General features: G+C 39.7%; 1 protein-coding gene across 19 annotated transcripts in view; it reads left to right on the forward strand.

Moving 5' to 3' along the window:
* The window catches only part of B3GALT1 (beta-1,3-galactosyltransferase 1), a 341,427-nt gene extending 316,898 nt beyond the window's left edge, over positions 1-24,529 (forward strand). For 15 of the 19 annotated variants that reach the window (XM_034654686.1, XM_034654681.1, XM_034654679.1 and 12 more), the window contains 2 exons: positions 19,135-19,277; positions 19,590-24,529. In XM_034654686.1, coding sequence (XP_034510577.1) covers positions 19,819-20,799 — 981 coding nt within the window. In that variant the 5' untranslated portion in view covers positions 19,135-19,277; positions 19,590-19,818 and the 3' untranslated portion in view covers positions 20,800-24,529. Of the gene's footprint in view, positions 1-1,130; positions 1,236-16,022; positions 16,091-19,134; positions 19,278-19,589 lie in introns of those variants that run through there. The other 4 variants (XM_034654683.1, XM_034654685.1, XM_034654695.1 and 1 more) reach the window with 4 other exon arrangements.
* The last annotated feature ends 284 nt before the right edge of the window (positions 24,530-24,813 follow it).

Genomic DNA, 24,813 nt, shown 5'->3' on the forward strand with positions numbered 1-24,813 from the left:
ATACTTCCGTGTCATTTATTTCATGACTCACAACACTATATTAAAATAAACTCCAGGTGACGACCTACTGGACTTCAACTCCTTAGAGGACAATGTGTTATGGAACCTTCTACCCCTGAGAGTTAACACAGTGCCTGCCCATAAGAGAGAAAATTAACAATAGTATCCTAATTCATAATAAAATGTATTAAAGTATTTAAAGATATGTATGATTTTCTTCATATATAAAAATTTGCAATAGCATTTATGAAGCTATGTGCCCAGACTGATAGTGAGTGCTTTCCTGATATTTATTCCATTTCGTTTTCGTGACTCTGAAGTAGGCACACTTTCCTGTCTTCTCGCTGTGGAAAGGATTGCAGAGCAGTGGCACAGCTAGGGAACAGCAGAACGGGAACTTGAGTTGTCTGACTACATGATCTATAGTTTTAACACTTCACAATACTGCCTGCTGGTACAAGTCCCTTAACCAAATGCCTTTTCAAAATATTAATGAAATCCAACCTCTTGGCAACTAAAAAAATTTTTTTAGAGTTTGTAGCTGCAGATTTTCACAATTATTTGACACATACAGATAGCCACAGTATCTCTAGTCCAAATTGACTTCCTTTATATGATATATTACATTACTCCAAGGTGCATCACAGAAAGGGCAGCTAGGATGAAAGATAACCAAGACCCCATCCTCACAACAGAGCATGGAGCTGCACTTAGACTGGGGAGATCTAGCCCACCAGCCTCCCTCATGTCTTCCTTGACCTGATTCCCAGAAGAACTATGATAGAGAATCTCCAGATAGCTATCCTCAATAGTCAGCTCAAATCATGATTGGAGCTGGCTCATCAAACAGACTACCAGGTCTTGCTAATTTCAGCCTCTCAATAACTGCCCCAGACTGGGCTGACCATACTATGTATCATGTGAGTGATATGGGCATTCATTATAGAATAAGTTTTGGGATAAATAAGCTGGAAGACTTCAAACAAAACATGGGACTGGAAAGAAAAAAAAAAAAATGGGACTGTTTCATGCTGCTGTCATAAGGGCCCCCAGATGCTACAGTATTCTCATCCCAAGAGCCAGAAGGGTTGACTTAGTACTGTTCTGTGGATTTGACCCATAAATTGCAGGTTTCAATGGCCTATATTGTTCCTCTGAAATATTAGTGGCCTGGGAATACGTTGCGGTTGCAGATTAATGAGCCAGGTTGGGAAGTGATGGCTGTCAGCAGCACTGTGAGTATGACTTCAGGGACTCCAGGCGGCAGATCATGGTGGGTGCCTCTGCTCTCTGACACCGCAATTGAGACATGTGAAGTTTCTAGGACAAGGCTTACAGAACCAAGAACACTGTCATCTGTTCTAATATTCATATCACTGGAGTCTCTGAGAATGCTACCAGAATAAACCTGGGAAACGCAGGAAGTCTGTTAGACTAAATATCTGACAATGGAGGGATGATTATATAAATAAAATATGGTAGTAATTGAAAACAAAGTGAGGGTAGGTAATGGCATACAAAGGTGTTGATGGTGCTTAAAAAAACACATATTTATAATTAAAAAATATAAGATGCAAATGAAGAAAAAAATCTACATCTCCTTGTTAATAGTCCTTGTATCTGCTTGAAAGGATTATGAGTGGTTTTTATCTTCTTGTTTGTGTTGATTTTGATCCTTTAAAATTCTGTCCTGAGTATGTACCTTTTTTTTTTTTTTTTGGTCTTAAGTATGTATCTTTTTTGTACTACTAAAATAAAAGCTTTCTCAAAAGCGATATAGCCTTAAAATACACAATTAGAAAAGTTATGAAAATTAAGAGTTACAAGATACTAGGCTTACAAGAATTCTTTTAAATAATCTAATAGGATTATGCTCACCCCATAAAGTACCCAAAAGTCTGTGACCAGTCTGCCTTTCTTTAGGCCCGTTTTTTAAGAAACAAAAAATACAGTAACAATAATGTGATGACAATGATTTACAGTTCCAAAAGGGAAGTCACAGAGCGTCTTAACTGTCCGATAGCACACAGCATCTTGAACTGTGCTGCAAGGAAGCATCTAGTAAAAACAAAAATCAGTGTGTCATTTTATGTCTGTCTTGAGATTCTCAAAGGAATAAATCATATTAAAGGCTCTGAGCAGTCCTGCAGTAAGTTAATGTGAAAACTTCATTTCACCCAGTGTTTCTGCGCATTAGCATCTCACAACCCAAAGTAATAAGTATATTGGAATACAGTCTGGTGACAAGGCAGCACTTTGAAAGACTTCTTCTTTCATACCCATGAATACATTATTCCTATTGGGCATTTACTTATTTGTTTCGCTCTCTGACCTAAGTGGAAGATAAATAATAATCCTGATTTCTGACAATTGCCCCAGGAGCCATGCCCTAGAGCTCCCCAGGCACACAGACGCGTTGGCACTTCCCTATTAGTCTCCTGGGACTGACATACACCCAGGAACCGAGGAGCTCATTATTCCTATTGCACTTCATGCCTTGAAAATTTTTTCAGTTATCAGAGGTTATTCTTTGCCCCATTCCTATTACCCCCAAATGCATATTTCCCTCTTGAATCTGGCAACATATGGCCACTGTAAAGAATTTCCAAGCATACTAAAACCAACCTAATAATAGCTCTGAAGATAATTTCCTGGAATGGCATTTTTAGCCATGAAGTTATGCTGGCTCCAAACTTTTCAATGTTTCTACTCTTATCAGTTGCTTGGAAGTGACATGAGGTGAAGCATTTGTTAGGGGATTTCACAGAAGAACACAGTACGGTAGCTACTGCACATAATGACTGTGGCTATGGTAACCCAAGGTGAAAAGCACTATTTGCATCACTTTATCACTCCTTAGAGATCCAATTTACACATGTTACTGCTGTAACTGGACAAGATGGATGTAATCACAAATGACCCACCACAACACAAGCCAGATAATTTATTAAAAAATTGGTTCAGAAAGACATTCAGGAAAGAATAATTCAAGGATTTGACAGTTGACAACTTGTGAAAAATTTTGAAAAATACTCACCCCAGAAAAGGTTCAGATTCTATATTATGTTTTCTGAATTTCTCTTTTATTAATGCCAGGCTAATTGAGTGTGTGTGTTTGTGTGTGTGTGTGTGTTGTCATTCACAGAAATTATATCTTGTATCCAGAAAATTTATTTTTAATCCAGAACTATTACAACAAAGTCATGAGTTCAGGAATTCAATCAGAGGCAGAAATTTGCCTTGAATGGCATAGTGAAAAGGGCCAGGCATGGGAGAAGATATCACACACTCAGACTACACAACACCTTATGGTGTATCTTTCTAGCACATCACACAAATGCTTGCTCTGGAATACAGTCCACTTATCTATGATATCTCAGCTCTCAAGAGCCCTCAACAAGGGCTCTTGTTGATGTCATCTTATTGGATAACTGTTGATGGCTATCTATCTGGAAGCCGTTCACTCAACCATTATTCATTCATCAACTACAGTATTTCCTGCACCGTGCTATTATACTTGGCACAGTGATAAAGATATAATAATAAGAGTAATAAAAATAGTGATAAAGTCAGAGAAAATCTTTGTCCTTATAGAGGTTACAGTTTATCAAATAGGACACAGTTAAAAGCAATGAGGAAACCAGCCTAGTGATTGAGGGGTCTTTCCGTAGGACATAAAGAAACAATCAACCCAAAATGCGATCAGCGGTAAAGTTATGAACATATATTGAAAATGAAGAAATGATGAAGTTGTGGTGGAGAAAAAAATAAATTCATGAGCAATGACTCCTTCTGCATACTTAATTTCAACTACATTCTATCAAGAATCCAACACTCTGCTGTTGCCGGATGGCTCCCTATTCTCCAAGTAAATCAGTTTAACACCTTTGTTTCTTTGCAAATGCTTTTCTCTTACCATTGAAAGTCTCTTCCCCACAACCAATTTTTCTCTATTGAAATCTCTCTATTCACTTTTTAAAATTTGAGATCCAAGTGAAATTCGTGTTTTCTGTGAATGTAACCCCATCATCCATATCAGGAATTAACTATTTCAGTTAAAATACCATAACTCTAATTATTCCTTATTTCTTCCCACATAGATTACAGTTAATATAACTATAAGCTCCTTAAATGAAGGGAATTTGCATTTTAGTTTGTGTATTTAATATAACATTTATAAATTTTAATCATGGGGGCTATCAAATATAATGAATGAGTAAATGCAAACAAGGGCATATTGGCTCTTTTCAGTAATCCTCCCCCCCCGCCCCGGGGCTTCTGAGAGGCTCAGTCAGTTAAGCATCTGACTCTTGGTTTTGGCTCATGTCATGATCTCGAGGTCATGAGATTGAGTCCTGTGGTGGGCTCCACGCTCAGTGGAGAGTCTGCTTGAGATTCTCTCTCTCCCTCTCCCTCTGCTCCTCCCCACCCTTGTGCATGCACACTCTCTCTCTCTCTCTCTCTCAAATAAATAAAGAAATCTTTAAAAAAAAAAAAAAAAGCCAGTAATCCTCCCTCCCAAAGGAAAAAAAAGAACGGAGAATAAGGAGTTGTCAGCATGTCTTCAGATTTAGGAGTAAGCACATGTATGATACCATGTGTAATTATATAGGTAAAATTAACACATCACAAAAAAAGAACCAAATGCATTTTCAGCAATTTTTGAGAGTTATTTATGGTGGCCTATTTTTAAATGAACGCTGCATGGTTTTCAATGAATTCACCTAGAAGAAAGGTACACAAGAGTTTCCTGAAATAGTTAATCAGTTGTCATCCAGGGCATCTTGCCCTAAGCAAGATCACAACAAGAGGGCCATGTGACATCCAGCCAAAAGACACATGCCATACATTTTTAGACAGCACTAAGAGAGAAAATAGAGTTTTTAAATATGATCCTCAGTTCAAAAGGCTGTTCCTTACATGGGTAATTCTATACAGCATTTCCCAAGAGGAGTGTAGCAGGGACGCATTCATTTTATGGTGGTAAGTAGTTCACCTAAGCAATGCTTAAATGTCCAACAATTTATAATAACAAATTTATATGCCACTTTAAAGCATACCATGTACCTCACAACCAGCCTGAAAATTAGATTATCATCATTTCATTTTACATCTAAAGAAGTAGAGAGAATGGTGTGGTTTGGGGTTCTTAGTTACAAAAAACAGACGCCATTTTACCAGGTAAAAGAGAAAGGAATTTATGGAATGGCATTAGGTAGCTCATGGAATCTCTGGGAAGCAAGACCCACATGTGATTACTAACCAGCCAGAGCAGCTTGGCCAGGAAAGGTGCAGACTGAACGGTGCTTGACGATTCTTTAGAGCTGTTTTAGGGGGCACAGCATTGCTCCCACTGCCTCTACTCACACCTATGATGTCGTGATTGGGGAATGGAAACTCTGTCACAGCCGTTCGAGAAAAACCAGACACTTTAATCACTCCATGTGCTTTCCAGTCCATCCAAACCACTGGAAAGCGGCGGCCATCTTCTGTTGCTCAGCCCTGCATCTATCTTGCCCAGAGGCATCCGATGTGTGGAAACTAAGTCGAATGCTTTTATCCAAGTTGTGAAGGGCCCTGGGAAATTTAGTTTTGGACTTCAGCTTCTTTTACAACTGGCCTATTTCCTGGAAGAAAAGCTAAAGGGGAATTGGAAGAGAAATGGGTTGGAATAGCCAATCTACCAAATCTGCCCTAAGAGGAGAATTGACTTGACTACAGTCACATAGCTAGTAAGTGGCAGACCTCAGATGTCATGTCTTACACTCTCCCCGAGATAGAACGACTGCTTCATTATGGTAGAGATGAGTAGTTCATCTGACCTTCACAGCTTAATTTAAAATATCCCTTAAGATCCAATGTTTCCTTTTGGCCTAGAATTGTATGAGGTTTAAGCATCATTATTGGTATGGTTTTCTAGATATCTTAATATTGTGAAGGGAGTAGCTTCGTGAATGGAGTTGAATCCTTCATCCTTTCTCAAATTCTCATTAAAAAATAATATCTATGTATTTACATTATGGAACTAAGGATCTCAGGGCCAGAAAGACCCTTGAGCCATGGTGAGATACACAGCAGCCATGAGTTCATTTCCCCTACTTTCACATTTTTCCATGGAAGTAGGAAAAACAAAAAATTTTAATATGACTACATGTAAAAAGTGAAAGGTAGGATATGGCGTATAGACCCACACATTACAGTTTAACAGATTCGTGTTCACAGCCAGTTGTTTGTGTGGTTTTTTTTTTTATGATTTATTTGATTTAGAGAGAGAGCATGCATGGGAGGTGGGGGGAGGGATATGGCAGGGAAGGACAGAGAGAGAGAGCAAAGCAGACTCCCCACTGAGCATGGGGCCTGACTCAGGGCTTGGTCCCATGACCCTGAGACCATGACCTGATCCGAAATCAAGAGTCCAAGGCTTAACCGACTTAGGCACCCAGGTGCCCCCACATCCAGGTTTAATTACTCACTAGCTATGTGACACTGGGGCAAGTTGCTTACTCTTTGGGCCTCAGTTTCCTCTTTCGTAAAATGGGAACAAGGATACCTATTTCTTATAATTGTTAGTAACATTATATATAAATTATAGAGAACATTATAAATGCAAGTAGAGGCAGAGAAACAATGATGTGTCCTCTAAGTATATAAATTATTTGTACAAATAGTTATTTGTAAGGCATTTTATGTATTCCTAGCAAATAGTATTGGTTCAACAGAAACTATTACTTAAAATATTATTTCAAAATACTTAATATCATAATCTTAATTTAACAAATGAAAAATGAAATGCTATGCTAATCTACCCAGTCATAAAAATTGTTACACTTATTTTTTAGGAAATCTAGAATATTAATTTATTTCCTCTCCCCTCAGCCCCACATCCTAGAAGTCAATCTTTTTCCCCAAGAGCTTCCTAAAGGCCCCTTTCATGTCCTTGTTCCATAGGCTGTAGATGAGGGGGCGTGGGAGTGGTTACACTTTTGGCTGAAGAGATATGAAAGAGAATAATGACAAGTGAGATTTTCTTCCTCTAATTTCTGATGGTTTTACACTTGTATGGCTCATGTGTCTTTTTTTTCTTTAAGTGTATTTCCTTTCTCAATTGACCTTTTTCCAATCATACTTAGAGACCTTTCCTAAATTCTCCTTTTATAGAACTCAAACTGTGTGATGGCCTTCAAATAATATAAGAAGGGAAAAGGAAAGCAAATAACTTCATATCTCTTTAAGAAGTCACCAGTACCATCTGTCTAGGACTCACTGGAAAAATGACTATTAAAATGCAGTCTTAAAAACAAAAAATAGCCTCAGAATTTCATGAAAACTCATCTCTAATGGGCCAAGTAAAAACATGCTTTGAATGGAACTTTACAGCATTTTAACAGTTTCAGAAANGAATTTCATGAAAACTCATCTCGAATGGGCCAAGTAAAAACATGCTTTGAATGGAACTTTACAGCATTTTAACAGTTTCAGAAACAGCCTGACATCTCTAATATAAAGAAGAATAAACCTCTTACATGTGTAGGTGAACAAAAGGCACAAAATCATTTTTTTACCTTTTGTTGTCATTAGCAAAACCTGTCCTCTACGCCTGTTCAGTTTGTCTAGGAAACAAACTTCCTAACTTAAGAAATTGGACTCAAACACATGTTCTGAAGTCTATTTTCTACAGGAGAAAGAAAAGGCAGAAAGCAGAAGGAAGGCAAATATCCCTCTGCCTCGGTATAAACTTACATCTATACCCTGTCTGAGAGAGAGAACCATGCTGAAAATGGGGAGGGATGTCAAGTTCATCGGTCTCTGACCCACCTTTTTTGGTCAACACTGCTAGAAGGCTGACCGCAGAAGCCTTTCTCTAGAGAGCCAGTTCCCCATGCTAAGGAGACTGGAGGGAGGGCTGAGTTCCGGTGTGGAAAATGGGAAGAGTGGGCAGAGGAGGGGTGAAGAGAAGAAAGCACAAAGACTACCAGAAGTGTGAGCAAAGAAACATGAGAGCACAGTAAGGAGGAATTGTAGGCAAGAGTTGGAAGAAGAGAGTGGCTAAGTGTGTCAGGTCAGGTCTCACGGCTTTACTCAGAATGGCTTCACGTACCATGCAGATAGATTGCAAGAGTTAAATAGGTGAGGAAATGGAGAAAAGCATGAGAGAGCATTTATTTAGGGGCTCTGGATGTGAAATGAAAAAGAAAAATATGACAATAATTGAAAGCAATGCCAGGGTCAAGAGGTTTTTTTATTGTTATTCTCGTCATTTTTATAAGTCCTTCTAGAGACAAAAGAGCCAATGGCAATGGAAAGACTGAAAATGCCAAGTACTGCAGAGAAGAGCCCTTCATCAAGTGGGTTGAGAAATCATGCACTGGTGTGGAATTTCTGATCGGTGAAAGTTAATGCAATTTTGAAGCTAAGAAATTTTTAAGGAGGAAAATGTTTCCAAAAAGACTTCATGGCAGAACTACAACTTGAATCTTTTCCTGTTGACTATCAATCCTGTGCTTTGTCCAGGAGGCCGTATTGTCTTAGTCACATTGACAGTGAGACCTTACCTCACAAAATTTAAAGGCTCAGGAGTAAGAATAAAGATGGCGGATGATTGTGGATTCGCTGATGCAGTGCGGAAGGGAGAATGGTGAAGTGACACAAGAATGAGAATTGCGCCTCAGAGGCGCTTGGGGAGATTAATGTCTTGAGCCCTCCGTGCCCATGGAATCCAGGTGAGAGGAGTCCAGGGTAGCCTCAAACATATTCAAGGGCTATGTGAGGTGGATTGGGTAAAGAGTTCAAGGCGCCATAGGATGAACACTGGCAGGCTAGGTCTCTAACCACTGGGGAAATAAGAATCTTTAGCAAAAAGGAAGTTGTAAAAAGAAGGGAATGTATAGAAAGGGAAATCTCTAGGCCCAAACAGGATCTGGTGAAGTGAAGCTGAGCGAGAGTTTGGTAAATAACTTGTGGGGAGCAATGCTAGGGATTGAAAGAGGTAAGGACTGCGAAGACCCAATATGGATGACTGAGGTTGAGAACGGCAGTCAAGGGCAGTATTTTTCACCTGACTGGCCAGTAGGTACTAATTTAAGAAAATTATACACAAAATCACAGATTTCAAAAACAACACAGTGTGGATAGAAAGCTACTCTGCCAAACAAAGCTCCTTGTCACCCACGCTTTCCTTTGGGTACATTTCTAGAGCAATTCACAAAGCTGATTCCAATGCTGGAAATTGCAAAGTCCCTAAGCTAAGTGATGAAATGACCATATGCCTTGTAATAAGACATTGTGGATAGGTTCTATTACAACCTAGCTAAGGTTCTGTTACAACCTATGAAGGAAAAATGATAAATCTTGAATTGGCTTTGTCTTAAATATCTCTAAAGTAATCATGGGGTAGCCATTTCAGACTATCTTAGTGTACATGGAATGTTAAGGATAGCTATGTAACTGCTGCTCAGAGGGCTATTTAGATCTGGTAGATTCCTGATATTCTAAAGTTATGTTTGAAAAAAATCTAATTCTTCATCACATTAGTGCTAATAATAGTCATAATATTTCCTCTAGCCTGTGTACCCCTTTTCCACAGAAGTACAAGACCTCTTAGTATACACATTATAAAATGAAATTGAACCTTCTTATGAAAACAGTCAACTGCCACACTTTTTTTTCCCCCTTTTTGAATATCAGCCAAGTAAGAAAACTGCTTTTCACCAGATGTATTGACTGATTGTTGCTCATGAAACATTTTATAGGCGATCCTCTCTGGATTTGTCTTTCATTTACCATGTTTATATTAATAATGATAATANATGAAAACAGTCAACTGCCACACTTTTTTTCCCCCTTTTGAATATCAGCCAAGTAAGAAAACTGCTTTTCACCATATGTATTGACTGATTGTTGCTAATGAAACATTTTATAGGCGATCCTCTCTGGATTTGTCTTTCATTTACCATGTTTATATTAATAATGATAATACTCTAAATTCATGTAGCAGTATTTAGCGTAACAGAGTATTTTCAAATACAGTATGTCATTTGATCCATACAATGACCCTGCAAAGTATGTCCAGATGTTATCGTTTTCATTACATAGACAGGGAAACAAAGGCAGAGGGATGCACAGAGCCCAGAGCAGATGACTAAACATCTGAAAGTTGAATCCAGCTCTTTCAGTGCCGTGAGACTGACTGCCTACAAGATAATTTCCATTGACAGCAGCTACACGAAATTATTTTTGGCTATTATGCATTCTGATAAACTGATATTATTTAAAGGGGCATTTAGTTAGAAAAGGAAACAAAAGGAAAATAAGAATTGCAAGTTCTTTTCCATATGATCTTATCAGTTCCTTCATGGTACTAATATCATTCTTTGAAATATGACCTAAAATATTACTTCTCTGGGATGAGCTAAGAAATATCTCCTTAGACATTGTAAATTTTAGATAGCAATACACTAACATCTTCCTGGTTTCTAATAATATCCATTTATATTGGCTTCCCCTCCCCAAAATAATGGGCCAAATGAATACTCTTTTTTGGTATCGCAGAGCTCATCACTTTTAAATTCTCCCAGCTGCTGTTTATATGAGTAGGATGTCTTTCCTCTCATCCTCTGCCACATCTGTAATAAAACATCCTGTCGTTTCTTTCCCAGAGGAGAAGCCCCTACCCAAGGCCCGACCACATTGCCAGGCTCCCAGGCTCCTATGATTAAATAAGTGATGGCTCTGCCCATCTTTAAAAATGTGTCTCATATAAGGCTGTCAAGTCACCGTATCCATCACTGCAAAGGAAGCCAAGCATTATTTAAAATAATGAGACATCCTCATTTTCATTTTTCCCTGAGAGGATTGTAGCGATGTTTAAAAATTCTTTGAATTCTAGAACTAGGGCAACACATTGATTTGAAGAAAGCTATAATCTTCTCCTCTAATTTGAAGTGCACTTTTTCTGCAATGAAATAGAGTGTAGCTTTCAGAATAGCAAGAGTCCTAAGCCCACACAAAGACATCCTCATCCTGACCACTCCTCTTTCAAGTTGGCCCCATTCTTCTGAGTGCAGGAATTTATTAAGACCTTTTCAATAACTTTCAAGGTATATTGAACTAAAAAAGGAGAAAGGTTCAAATAACATCTTCCAGATTTGGGAGGGGAATGATTTCGACTGCCAAATCATGATGAATATTACCTTTTGCTTTCTGCCACTTTCTTGTTGCAAATTATCTATTGGGCGAGTTCAATCATGGGGTCTCTGAAAGGATTCATAATTAAATTTTTTAAAGGAACAAATCAGCTCTTTGTCTCTCTGAGGCAGAAGAGTCCGAACGCGTACTCCTATGAGCGTTCAGGGATTTCGACTTCTGTGGGCACAGTGCCTTCCACAGCCAAGGAGGCTTACGTCAGAGAAAGGCTAGGAGAGAAAGCCAGCCTTCTGTGATTTGGAGAGATAATCAGTTAGCAAGCTATATAACATAATGGTTTATGAAATTCTTCCTTCAAGGACCATTATCTAGTGTTAATAGTGCTTTATTTCTTCCTCTCTGTGCTTATTTAGAGCATAATTACAAGAGTGAGAGGAAGGAGGGAGTTAGGCATCAAGATAACCATTCGCCAAATTAATGCAGCCGAATAGAATCTCTGGCCTTTGGGGCTCGTTTATCAATTAGTTCTGTTGCGGTCTGAGTTCTTGTATTTCCCCCACAGAATGAAGATTCTTTGATTTCCCTCATACACCAGCTCTGAGGAAAGTCATTTGAGATCAAAACATTTTTCAGACAGGGTCTCTTTTCCCCTCCCCAGTACCATGATGTGCTGTACAGCCAGCTTCTCATCCATTTCAAGAGCTTTTCATAAACACGAGTGGTTAGCCCTTTCTCGCCCTGACTTCGCGTTTCTTTACTTTTTTTTTTTTCTGAATTTCTGTCTTCCTTTTATTCCTCTTTTAACTGGTTAAAATTGGGTTGATTTTTTTCAACGGGTTTCTCATTTGGACCATGTTTTGAAGTTACTGCATGGATTTTAATGTTCCCACCACTTTTGTAGTACCATATGGTCTCTGAATATTCAAAATTGTTTCTGAATAATAGGAATGCTGGTAGTTTGAGGTGACACTGTCCTTATTCTCCAGAAACCAAGTCAGTTTCTTGGGAATTGTTGACCCCAACTTTTTGGGAACGGTGCCAGTGTCCTGGCTTCACTTTCCCAGCTAATTATGGGTCGATATTTTTGTGTGTGGAAGGGGGTACCTCAAAGGAAAAAGAAAGCAGCAGCAGAACAGGACTGTTTAAAACTACGCCATATTCCTCATGTGGTCTTATAAGAAAAATGAACTAGCTTTTTCTTTAACCCAAAAATAAGCCCAACTTTGTGTCCCTTTACACATTCATGTTTCATTCTTCTTTGAATACTAATTACAAATTTTTCATCCTTTAAAAGTTGGCTTACTAAAACCCGAGACTTACCTGCTCAAATCAAGAACATAAAATGTGAAGAAATGAAGTCTGTGGAGCCAAGTGTTTCATTTTGTTGCTATCCAGGAAANGTTGGCTTACTAAAACCCAAGACTTACCTGCTCGAATCAAGAACATAAAATGTGAAGAAATGAAGTCTGTGGAGCCAAGTGTTTCATTTTGTTGCTATCCAGGAAAGTAGATGTTATGGATGAAGTTGTGTCCCCCCGAAAAAGACATGTTGAAGTCCTAACCCCCAATACTTGAAATGTGACCTTCTTTAGAAATAGGGATTTTATAGAGGTAATCAAATTAAAATGAGATCATTAGGGTAGCCCCTAATCTAATATGACTAGTGCCCTTATAAAAAGGGAAGACTGGGACACACAGACACCCACAGGGAAAGGAAAATACTGTGTAAAGGTGGAGGCAGAGATCTCGTTAGTGCATCAAGAAGCCAGGAGGGCCAGAGATTGCCTGTCAATCACCAGAAGTTAGGAGAAAAGTATGGAGCAGATTCTTGTTCATAGCTCTCAGAAGGAAACACCCCACCTACACCTTCTCAGACTTCTAGCCTTGAGAATTTATGAAACAATACAAGGAACAGGTGTTGATGAGGCTGTAGGGAAAGGGAAACCCTCTTGCACTGTTGGTAGGAATGCAAGCTGGTGCAGCCACTCTGGAAAAAAGTTTGGAAGTTCTTCAAAAAGTGAAAAGTAGAACTACCCTACGATCCAGCAATTGCACTACAAAGTATTTACCCAAAGGATACAAAAATACAGATTCGAAGGGATACATGCACCCTGATGCTTATAACAGCATTATCAATACTAGCCAAACTATGCAGAAAGCCCAAATGTCCATCAACAGATGAAAGGATAAAGAAGATGTAATTCTCTCTCTCTCTCTCTCTCTCTCTCTCTCTCTCTCTCTCACACACACACACACACACACACACACACACACACACACACTGGACTATTACTCAGCCATCAAAAAGAATGAAACCTTGCCATTTGCAACAACATGGGTGGAGCTAGAGTATATTATGCTAAATGAAATAAGTCAGTCAGAAAAAGACAAATACCATATGATCTCACTCATATGTGGAATTTAAGAAAGAAAACAGACGAATATATGGGAAGGGGAAAAGAAAAAAAGGAGAGAGGGAAACAAGCCATAAGAGACTCTTAACAATAGAGAACAAACTGAGGGTTGATGGAGGGAGGTATGTAGGGGATGGGCTAGATGGGTGGAGGTGATTAAGGAGGGAATTTTTTTTTTAAAGATTTTATTTATTTATTCGACAGAGATAGAGACAGCCAGAGAGAGAGAGAACACAAGCAGGGGGAGTGGGAGAGGAAGAAGCAGGCTCATAGCTGAAGAGCCTGATGTGGGGCTCGATCCCATAACGCCAGGATCACGCCCTGAGCCGAAGGCAGACGCTTAACCGCTGTGCCACCCAGGCGCCCCAAGGAGGGAATTTGTTATGTGAGCACTGGCTGTTGTATGTAAGTGAGGAATCACTGAATTCTACTCCAGAAACCAATATTGCACTATCTGTTAACTACCTAAAATTTAATTTAAAAAAAGAATTATGAAACAATAAATTTACCCANGGGAATTTGTTATGTGAGCTGTTGTATGTAAGTGAGGAATCACTGAATTCTACTCCAGAAACCAATATTGCACTATCTGTTAACTACCTAAAATTTAATTTAAAAAAAGAATTATGAAACAATAAATTTACCCAACTTATGGCACTTTGTTATAGCCACCGTAGCAAACTAATACATATAACCTACTAATACCAATAGCCTACCTCTCTATAAGGGGAGGGCATTTGCAAGAGAGGGCAAAAAGGCCACCACTGGGAAATATGAAGCCAAGAAGATCCAAAAGACAAGAGAGAAGCAGAAATCAAAAACTAAAAGCATGCTCCTGATGAAGCATTAATCCCAAAAAGCCAAGCAAAGAGCCAAAAAGTTAGTAAAAGACTCAATGACTAGACTGGAGATCACAAGGCTTTTTGTTCTCAGCTCCCATGTCACCCCTTCAGAGAGTGCCCAGTTCATCTAAAGTTGCTCAACTCCCACCTTACTCAGTCTTTATCCCATTGCCCAATTTATTTACATGACTTATTGCTACCTGAAACGATTTTTGTATTCATTTATCATGCATTTATTTTCTGCCTACATTTCCTAGAAAGTAAGGCCGCATCTGTCTTACCAGATTGTACAACAGTGCCTGGCATCTCTGACAGGTGTTCAGTACGTCTCTGACGAACCAATGAAGTAGATTTGGAAATCCAAGGGAAATCAAAACTTAGGGATATTATATTCCTTGCGTCACCAGGGAGTGCAAGGGGCCTGTGCAGCCTTGCCCATGGGTGCAGGGAAGCTGGAGTGACTGCCAGGCCAACTCGTGGCACCCGGGGTGTAGGAAATCAGTACTGACTTGTACTTGCCTGAACCATGATGGAGAAGGACATGAACCTGACACCCCAAACTATGCACAATTCACCCAAGAGATTCTACCCACTTGCTGCTGGACTGACTTCTGACCATACAAGTGAAGAATTTTGGCAAATTTAGGGGATTCTTAAAAAATAAATTACTGAAAATAACAGATTATCCAATGTGATTTCTAAGAGAAACATGTGCTCCTTAAATTGAAAATTCTGCCCCATTAACTTCCTGAAAGGTGAAGGTGGATGGCTACTGAAGGGTTCTGTGAATGAGGTAATCTCTGATACAGCAAGGTCTCTGGGGAGGAAATCTCTCAAGTGTTGGAGAGGAATGTTTCTATTTGGAGGGATTTGTATTTAATGGACAACAAGTTAATGTGTCATCAGCGTCTGTGGTTGTAGTAGGGCTGCTAAAAGAAATGACAAATGCTCTATGTGCGACTTTGTATTTTAATACATTAACGTGTCTGTTAAACAGGACTTTTCTTAATTTCATGAAACTGAAAGAACCCTCCAGAGGATTCTGCTTGTGACATTCAGCTCCTTCCCTAGAAATTTTCAGCTGACATTTTCATTGCATTTTAGTAGGCTTTTGCCTTTGTGTTTTCCAGGAAGAAACCAGAATCCTCTAGCAGGCAATCCATACAGGGTATTCGCTAGACCAAAAAAACCGACTGCAATCCTACGTAGTTAGAAGAATCGATCGACATATGTGCCCTGGACCCCAAGTCATGAACTAATCAACTGACATAATCCCCTCTCCCCATTATAACTTGCTCTTTATATCCTAATACTATCTGTCTATATAGCAAAATTTCCCCCGGAAACTCGAAGGATTGGTGATGATCATTAATACCCATAATGTTGTCAGAGATAATGCAGATGTTATTTTTGCTCTTATTTTATACTTAAGGCTACTGAGGACAGAAAGCCACATAGCAAGTTCGGATGGCTCAAGGAGTAAAACATGGCCATCTTGCCCAACACTAACTAATTCTACCAACATACAGAAAATGATGCTTTAGACTTAAATGCAGTCTGCTACTACTCTCTCTTCTCTTTACTTACATTGCCTTTTCTGTTCCAGAGGCATATTTTTGTGCTTGTCTGGCCACCTGAGAAATCTATTTTGTTGTAAGCAAACAGGATGCTTTCCTGCACCCCTCCCTGTAGGTATGCATTATCCTTGGCCACTCTTCAGACTCTAGGCTGGTTCTTTTTCCCATTTCAAATCCTGTGTTTTATTGGTGATCGTTTGCATTTACTGGTGCCCAGAATGGAATGATACTGTGCTTACTTTTGTGCTCGTGTCTGAAAAATTCAGTAGAGACAGTGATTCTTTCAGTGTGTGAGTGTGAGTACACGTGTGTGTTTCGGGACTTCAGAGAAAAGGACCTGCAAAGTGTTTCTGAAGCTCTTCAATGGCTGTGGCTCTCCCCACCACCCCCAGCTTTCATGCGCTCTTTGCAAGTCATCAGTTTTTGATGATCAAGGATGATCAAGGATAGAACTGGTGTCATGCGGTGTGTAACAAACCAGAATGAACTAGGCAAAAATGCTAGCAATGGACACACAGCTAAGAAAATAAATGTGTGGATCGCTGAGAGAAGAGCAACATGTGTTGCTCCCCGCCACCCTGGGCTCTCCCGTGCAAGATTATGCTGTTGTCCTAATGGGCCTGAGGAAGCTGGAGATGACTACTCACTTAGTCAGCCACTCGCTAGCTATGTGATCTTGAGCAAGCTACTTTATATCTCTGAGCTTCCATTTTCTCAACTGTAAAATGGAGATGATACCTCTCTTGTAACACCATAGGAATGAAGCTCTATAAAATACAAGGCATGGAGCGCACAGTGCCTAGCCCAGTATCTGCGTACTACATGCTTTTCAAAATGAGACCTACAAAATAATAAATAAAATAAAATAAAATAAAACAAAATAAGGACCTACAATAACAATGGAAGAAGTTTGCTAACTAAGAGAGAATGTTCATTCTTCTATGAAAAGTGTTCCTAAATACATAAACTTTATTCATGCTCTCACCTATTTCTCTTATATTTCTCCCTCTTTTAGCCCTTTCTAAATCTCCCAAGTACCTGTTATTTATGCACTCCCTTCCCCCAGAAAATCACACAGAAAGGTATCAGAGAAAACAAATTTTCACTTACTCCTCCGGGACATAGAACTATGGGAAAAAGTAATCCTTAATATGGAAAAATAAATTACTATTGGAATCAGTGGACAGAATTTGGTGAAGGTAAAATCTTCCCTTGCACCCTTTAGATTGCAAAGATGGGTGACAAGCTACTGAGCTCAGAACAGCTTCTGAACACCACTCACCATCTGACCCCTGCTCATCTTGAGAGCCTGAAACTTCACCATCACCACCCTCCTCCCCAGTACCCTGTCCTCTTCCCTTCCTCCATGATTTGCAGTCCTGGCACACACCGTGCTTCTCACTTCATGTCTCTGCATAGGCGGTTCCCTCTGCTTCAGATGTCTGGTCCTCATCCAGATAATTCGTACTTGCCCTTGAAGGTTCAGCTTAGATAACTTCTGTGTGGCATCTTCCCCAAGGCCGCCTCATTATTTCAGTCTGGGGTGGGGTGGAGGAGCACGAGTCACATCGCCATCTGTGGGAACGCGCCTTGTGGAGATATAGTGGGCAGTCTGCACGACCGTGCCTGGGTCGCCCACACCCTGCCCACCAGCCCTCCTCTCCTGTGTCCTCCGGTAGCCTCATGAGGAAATTTCTATCTGTTTTAATCATTTACAGGAAGTCTTTCCTCCTAGACCATGTGTTCCTTGAGGAAGACTGTGGGCCCTACTTGCATTTGTCCAGTACCTCTCAGGCACCCATGTGAGCAGTGGCTGAGGAAGAGAGCTCGCGAGGTGCCTCTTCCAGTGACTATTTTTGGTTTACCAGCTTAGTGACAGATGACTCACAGTGTAGTAGGAAAGCATGAAAAGTGACAAGGGCACTAGGATGATAACGGCAGGCTTATACGAATCAGATAGCAGCCTGGAACAATGACAGAGAAAAGTTTGGTTTCTAGTGCTACCTTGAGACTCACTCACATCTCTTTGGCATTCGGATGGAGCCGCTGTCTGTATATCCCAAGCAGAGAAGCCCTTTTCTAAACTCTGCTGCTGGCTTCTCACTTCGTTTTGCTTGCTATTAAAGTTTCAAAGCATGCTGCACATCATGTCCTTTTTATCAGCTATGGTGCACCTTAGAGCAGACGTTTCCTTCAGGAGCCAAGGATACCGGAGCTTCTATTTAGAGAGTACTTATTATGGGTTGGATGAAGGCCTGCCTGTGCCTAGAGTCATGCTGCTTGAAGCCATTCTAATATTCATTTAGTTAGAACCGTAACCACACTGAGTTATTGCTGGTCTCATATGGATCATATATTCACAGGCAGCTCTTGGCTTTGACAGGCGGCTGTGTGTTATCTCTGCTATTGCCCATCATTTCTTTTCATTTCATTATGAATATTGCGCTTGGAAGCCTGATTTTCGATCTATAATCCCAGTTAAATTCTTTCAACACAGTCTGTCCATTCAAGTGCACAGTGTTCTTTGAAGTGGACTTTGTTGAAGTTGATATCCACGATATGCTCTCTCCATCTTCCAGGGCTACCACATGTTGCTCTAACTGGGAAGGAAAGACAATTTTTAACATGAATGGACTTTGTAGCCTGGCATATATTTTTTACTGGCATGAGAGCAGCTCAAGTTCTTGAAAGAATAAGAGTTCCAAAGGACAACTTTTTAATGTGAACCAATTAGAGTGTTCTTTCCATCTTCATTGGATCTGTGGCCCCAAGCTCAATTGTGTCTCGTATTATACTCCTGCTGTGTGTACTGACAAGTGTAACTACATAAAAAGAATTGAGAGGGGCCAGCATAATTTCATCAGTGGAACATCAGGGTGAATTATTGAAAACCACAAAAAGTGATACCATTTAGATCAACTCCAAAGCGAATGTTGCCAGCTGTCTGAAGGGACCCTTGGGTGATGGTGTCCATACCTGAGGGTAAGGGTCCTCTTCATCTGAAGCTTCCTAGGAAACTGAGAATTAGGGACTAATATTTGTGAGAGCCAAAGTTAGGAAAGAGTAAGGAAAAGTAAGAAATTACCTGTAGGTCAGAGCCCAGAGAGACCGGTTTGAGCAGAGATTTTCCAGTGGTCATGCATCCATTTTCAAATATAGGGCTACAGAAAGCAGAGGAATGTTGAGAACTGACTACTTCATCAGAACCGAGCCAACAAACGCTCAGGCTTAGAAGCGCGGAAAAGAGATCGGAGGCCCTGTGTGAGGCTCTCCTGCTTGAAAGAAGACTTCAGTGTCAGAAGGTATTTAACGGCAAAGAGGTCCTTTTGTGACGAGGGGAAGCTCTTCTTTAATTCCTGATGTTCAGTTTCCTTCATGTTCCTCTAGAGTTTATAACCTAATACTTGTTAATTGGGTATGAATATACATAAATAACTTCTATCCAGGGGAGGGAAGGGAGGGTGGTCGTGTCAGGAAGTTTTCAGTAATGGTGGAAATGAATGATTAGTGTACCATTTGAGTCATCGTGGGTAATTCTAACACCCTTACTATGTTTGTTTGAGGATGTAAAGTGACTAAATCTGAACGACAACTGTACTTTCTTGATTTTACAGAGTTAAGAGGAAGATTTATGAGACATGGAACCTTCCATCAGGTTTGGAAGACAGTAAAGGGAATGCAGAGATGTCAGACCACCACTAAGACCCATGAACAATCCTGCTCTCACGCTTCTCTGTCGAACTTTAAGACTTATTAGTAATATGCGGCCTTTGCAAGATGAAAACAAACTAATGCCAAGAAGGCATATTCTTCCATATTTGAAATAGACGTGCTCCCAAGACAATGGCTTCAAAGGTCTCCTGTCTCTATGTTTTGACAGTTGTGTGCTGGGCCAGTGCCCTCTGGTATCTGAGTATAACTCGTCCCACTTCTTCCTACACTGGCTCCAAGCCATTCAGCCACCTAACAGTTGCCAGGAAAAACTTCAGCTTTGGCAACATAAGAACTCGACCTATAAACCCACATTCTTTTGAATTTCTTATAAATGAGCCCAACAAATGTGAGAAAAACATTCCTTTCCTTGTTATCCTCATCAGCACCACCCACAAAGAATTCGACGCCCGCCAGGCAATCCGAGAGACGTGGGGGGATGAGAACAATTTCAAAGGGATCAAGATAGCCACTCTCTTCCTCCTGGGCAAGAATGCTGATCCTGTCCTGAATCAGATGGTGGAGCAAGAGAGCCAAATCTTCCACGACATCATTGTGGAGGACTTTATTGACTCCTACCATAACCTTACCCTCAAAACATTAATGGGAATGAGATGGGTGGCCACTTTTTGTTCAAAAGCCAAGTATGTCATGAAAACAGACAGTGACATTTTTGTAAACATGGACAACCTTATTTATAAACTACTAAAGCCCTCCACCAAGCCAAGAAGAAGGTATTTCACTGGCTATGTCATCAACGGAGGGCCAATCCGGGACGTCCGCAGTAAGTGGTACATGCCCAGGGATTTGTACCCTGACAGTAACTACCCACCGTTCTGTTCGGGGACTGGCTATATCTTTTCAGCTGATGTGGCCGAACTCATTTATAAGACCTCACTCCATACAAGGCTGCTTCACCTTGAAGATGTCTATGTGGGACTGTGTCTTCGAAAACTGGGCATACATCCTTTCCAGAACAGTGGCTTCAATCACTGGAAAATGGCCTACAGTTTGTGTAGATACCGCCGCGTGATCACCGTGCATCAAATCTCTCCAGAAGAAATGCACAGAATCTGGAATGACATGTCAAGCAAGAAACATCTCAGATGTTAGGATTTTTACCGATGTAAATACATTTTTTTTCTTTTTTAAGAAATGGGGCCTAGGGTGTTGGTGTTTTACTGGTGTCACCAGGGGAAATGAACCAGTGTAGGGGTTTTGTAAAAAGCTTTTTTCTTCCCTCTCCTAGTTTCTTTCTTAGATTTCCAACTTACAAATGTTAGGCTCTGGTCATAGAAACAATACATGAGTTAGAAGGGCCGGATTTCATTCTCAGGTCCTGAGGCATTGCGTTTATCTCAAAAAGCAACATCCTAACAACTGCTAGGATTTACATACTGTGCATATGAGATAAAAATCTGATTCTGGGAAACCGAGACTCGTGGTAATGTCTTCGTATCATCTCTGCAAAAATAAAAGTAAATAACTCTTTTTCAGAAATAATACACAGTCAGGAAGACACACCCAACGTGATTATTAATATTGTAAGTGCTGTTACATTGAATTTTTACATCTCTTGCCATGTAATGTGTACAGTATTTGCAGTTCCACCAAGAAATGAACTTAGGCCTGGCAGGGAGGCTGCAGCTCAATAAATGGAAATTTAAACTTGAAAATCAAATATTCTGTATGGTTGGAAGACAACTCTGCTTGCTCATCCAAGGATTAAACCTGGTCATCGGGTGGAATGTATATAAAATGCTACTTAAAAAAATAAACAAAAGATTTTTTTTTTTTTTGGTCTTTCAGATCAAACATTACCTGGTGCCTCCAAGGAGATTTTGCCAAATGTAATCTCACCTGCTTCCCCCTCCATATGGTGTTGCTAAGTGCATTTTATCGTTTCTGGCTCAGGAAGGCACATGTGTAGAAAAAGTTGGTAGGAGGGCAGAAAAACAATAAATTACATGGAGAAAATACAAATTTATGTATTCATTATAATTAACATAAGCAAGCTTAGCAATCAATCGTGTAAGATGCCCCGCCCACACATTTGCAAAGCATGTGAGATCATCTTTCAGCGGGTCCCAATGTTACTGAATGCGTTAGCCCTAAGTTGATGGATGTAATATTCTAATGTCTGAAACATCCAAGTACCTCTAGCAGCAATGCTGTTAGGGGTAGGAGCTGTTCTGGAAGCTCTGTGAGGTTCATGGGAAGGAAAGGGGGGAAAGCTTGGGATCAGTTTCTATTGATACCATCATACTTGTTGGGTCATGTGAGCAAGCATCTTAACCTTGCTGTGCTTCAATATGCTCATTTATAAAATCGATGGGAAAAGCACCTACCTCACAGGTGCTGTGAGAGCAAATTGCATTTGCTAAGTGTTTTGAGATCCTTAGCTTAAAAGGTGCTAATGCAATGTGTCATGTGTTATGCCAAATGCTAAAATAATTAATTACAATGATGGTCATCAGTAGTAATAACATCATCTTAAATATAAATTCTGCCAACATAAAGATCGAATATGAACTATCAGTGCATCTGATTCTTCTAAAACTTTGACTTTTCCCTGGATATCTTAGGTGTTTGGAAAAGCTTCAATTTCTCCATCATGACCTCTGGTTTCAATGAATAAGTTTTTACTTCGGTACAGTGCTTGATTTCCCAGGGTGCTGAACGTGAAGGCAGCTGCCTTTCTTTGGGGAGGAGCCTCTGGCTGGAAGCATATCACAATAATTGAATCACATGCTTTGCAAAATGCATTATATCCCATCAACTTAGATCTCAGGAAACATTGATCTGAATTCTCAATAAGAACTTTGAGGGCCAGGAGAGCTAGTCCCCCTCTATCAGAAGAAGAATAGGCACTCTGCAAATCCACACATTGCACATCTTCTATTCATTAGAAAACTTATGTTTGTTTTCATTCAATGACATCCTGCCACTGAAAGAATATAACTTTTCTTTTAACCTGACCTTTAGAAGCTCCCCCTAGAAGTTGATAGCAAACAAGTAAACAAAATGAACAAATGGAAGTCATGGCCTATTTCTTAACAACACTGGATCTCTTATCCCCAGCCCAAAAGAATGCAATAGGAGACAGGTCTTCCTGTCCTTCAGTACATCTTCATCAAACAGTCAGCTGGACTGCCAAGTTTGATTGGAAAACAGCATTAGGTAGCCTGGGGAGAGACGGATCGACACAAGGTGAGCCTCTCTCTAACCCCCAACCCTCAACTGCTGTGAGTTCCGGTCGTTGGAAAAGTCCCATGACTTGGTACTTGGTTCACGTTTCAGTCACATAGCTGAATCGAGCCTCTGTCTTCTACTATCCTCTCGCATTTACCTTATGCGCAGTCAAGCCACCTTCGTGTCAAGGAATTGCACATTATAAACATCATATATGTACACCTATGAATTGTTTTCTCTGTGTGTGTGTGTGTGTGTACATTATAAATAGAGCCCTAATCTTTAAAAGGAGCAAAAATCGGAGAATCATGTCTTAAAGAACTATCTCCCAACTTTTTTATGCTAGGTAGTGCCCATGTGACAAACATGTAAATATTCATCAAAGACCATATGTATATATTTTAAAGGCATTTTTTTTTCTTCTCCCCTGTATGTATAGCTAGAATCTGCTTGTTATGTACATTTTCTTCTGCATGGAGCTTGGTGAGGCAAGGCCATTTGTCCAGTGTTTCAATAGCCAAAAGCATGTTTGCCCTTCATTTTTTTGAATGTTCAAAAAAAAAATGTTTAAGTCAAATGATCAGGAAAAAAAAGCTCTAATTTTCTACTTTTCTTAATTTTATGATGCTGGCCAAATTATGGTTTCAATTATTTAAGCCATTTTTAAATGTATTTTCATTTCTCTTATATAAAATAATGTTTCAGACAGTATTATACCAGGAGTTGTTCAGACAATTTTTACAAAAATCTTCTGACTGTCCCCCTACCTGTTTTGTTCATTATGCATTGGATAACAAAAGGTATCATATATTTAGTGTCTGTATTCTTAAGATTTCTTTTAAAAATTTATTTTTGGAAAAAAAGTTTTACCTTTGCTGGCTAGTTTGCGTGGCTTTGGTCTTCTTATATTGGACCAAATGCCAGTTTCAACATATAATATTGTATTTTTAAATAACCAGAATCAAAATTTGAAGATCATTTTTGATTTGGATTAAATTCAGAAGAACAAAACCCCTTTGTGTGATGATATGGGGGAAACAAACTCTTGACGGAGAAGCTAAGGAAGGAGTTTTTCAATCAAATCTCTTCTATCAAAAGACAATGAACATTTACATGAAGCTTCTGGGATTCATTTTCTACCTTTCCTAATATGTGGGTTTAGTGGGGGAATTGATTATGTCATTTCTTCTGTAAAGGTGAGGATAGTTTTTATAAGCAACAAAGTAAGTTGTGAATGAAAGAAGTAATTTCCTAGAAACGCTTGTTGATGATAATTGACATTTAGGTATATCGTTATATATGAATGATGGTTTATTTATGTATTTATTTGTCAGAATTGTACATACTATTTCTCCAAACGTAATTGTCTGTAAAAGTGCACTCTCCAGGTTTGTAGTACTATTTAGGGTTACATGGGTTGCCAATCAAGCTGCTAATCAGAATACTATTTTTTGTATTAATGTTATCAAACTGAAAAATGACAAATAGATGCTGAAGATGTCTTTACATTCAGTTTCTTCACCTTCCTCTTGAAATGTAAACTGTTGATTGAAAGCACGATGCCAATGTATAAGCCCATCTGTCATGAGGAAGATTATGGTTCCATAAAGCTGATTTTTTTAAACTATTGGGACAAATAAACAGAAGGAGAACATATTTTCCACTTTGCTTCTTTTCTGAAAGACTCGCTTTGGTGGGTTGTGATCATTAAAATTAGCCAACACCCTGTTGTTTACCATTAACCTTCTCTTCAACCTCAATACAGGCCGTAGCTCACATCGTTCAGAGCTCATCCCCAGAGCCCACTGCAGCGTTAACAGTCAGCTTAGCGGTGGTTTGGTCCATAGATCAGGGGCTGCTCCAGGATTTAGGAAACTGGTGTCTCCCTTGCCCCTTGGTGGCCTCAGGAAAGTCTCTGTTTAAAATTCTATGCGT

The sequence above is a fragment of the Ailuropoda melanoleuca genome, chromosome 2, assembly GCF_002007445.2.
Source record: "Ailuropoda melanoleuca isolate Jingjing chromosome 2, ASM200744v2, whole genome shotgun sequence".
In the NCBI taxonomy this organism is placed as follows: domain Eukaryota; kingdom Metazoa; phylum Chordata; class Mammalia; order Carnivora; family Ursidae; genus Ailuropoda; species Ailuropoda melanoleuca.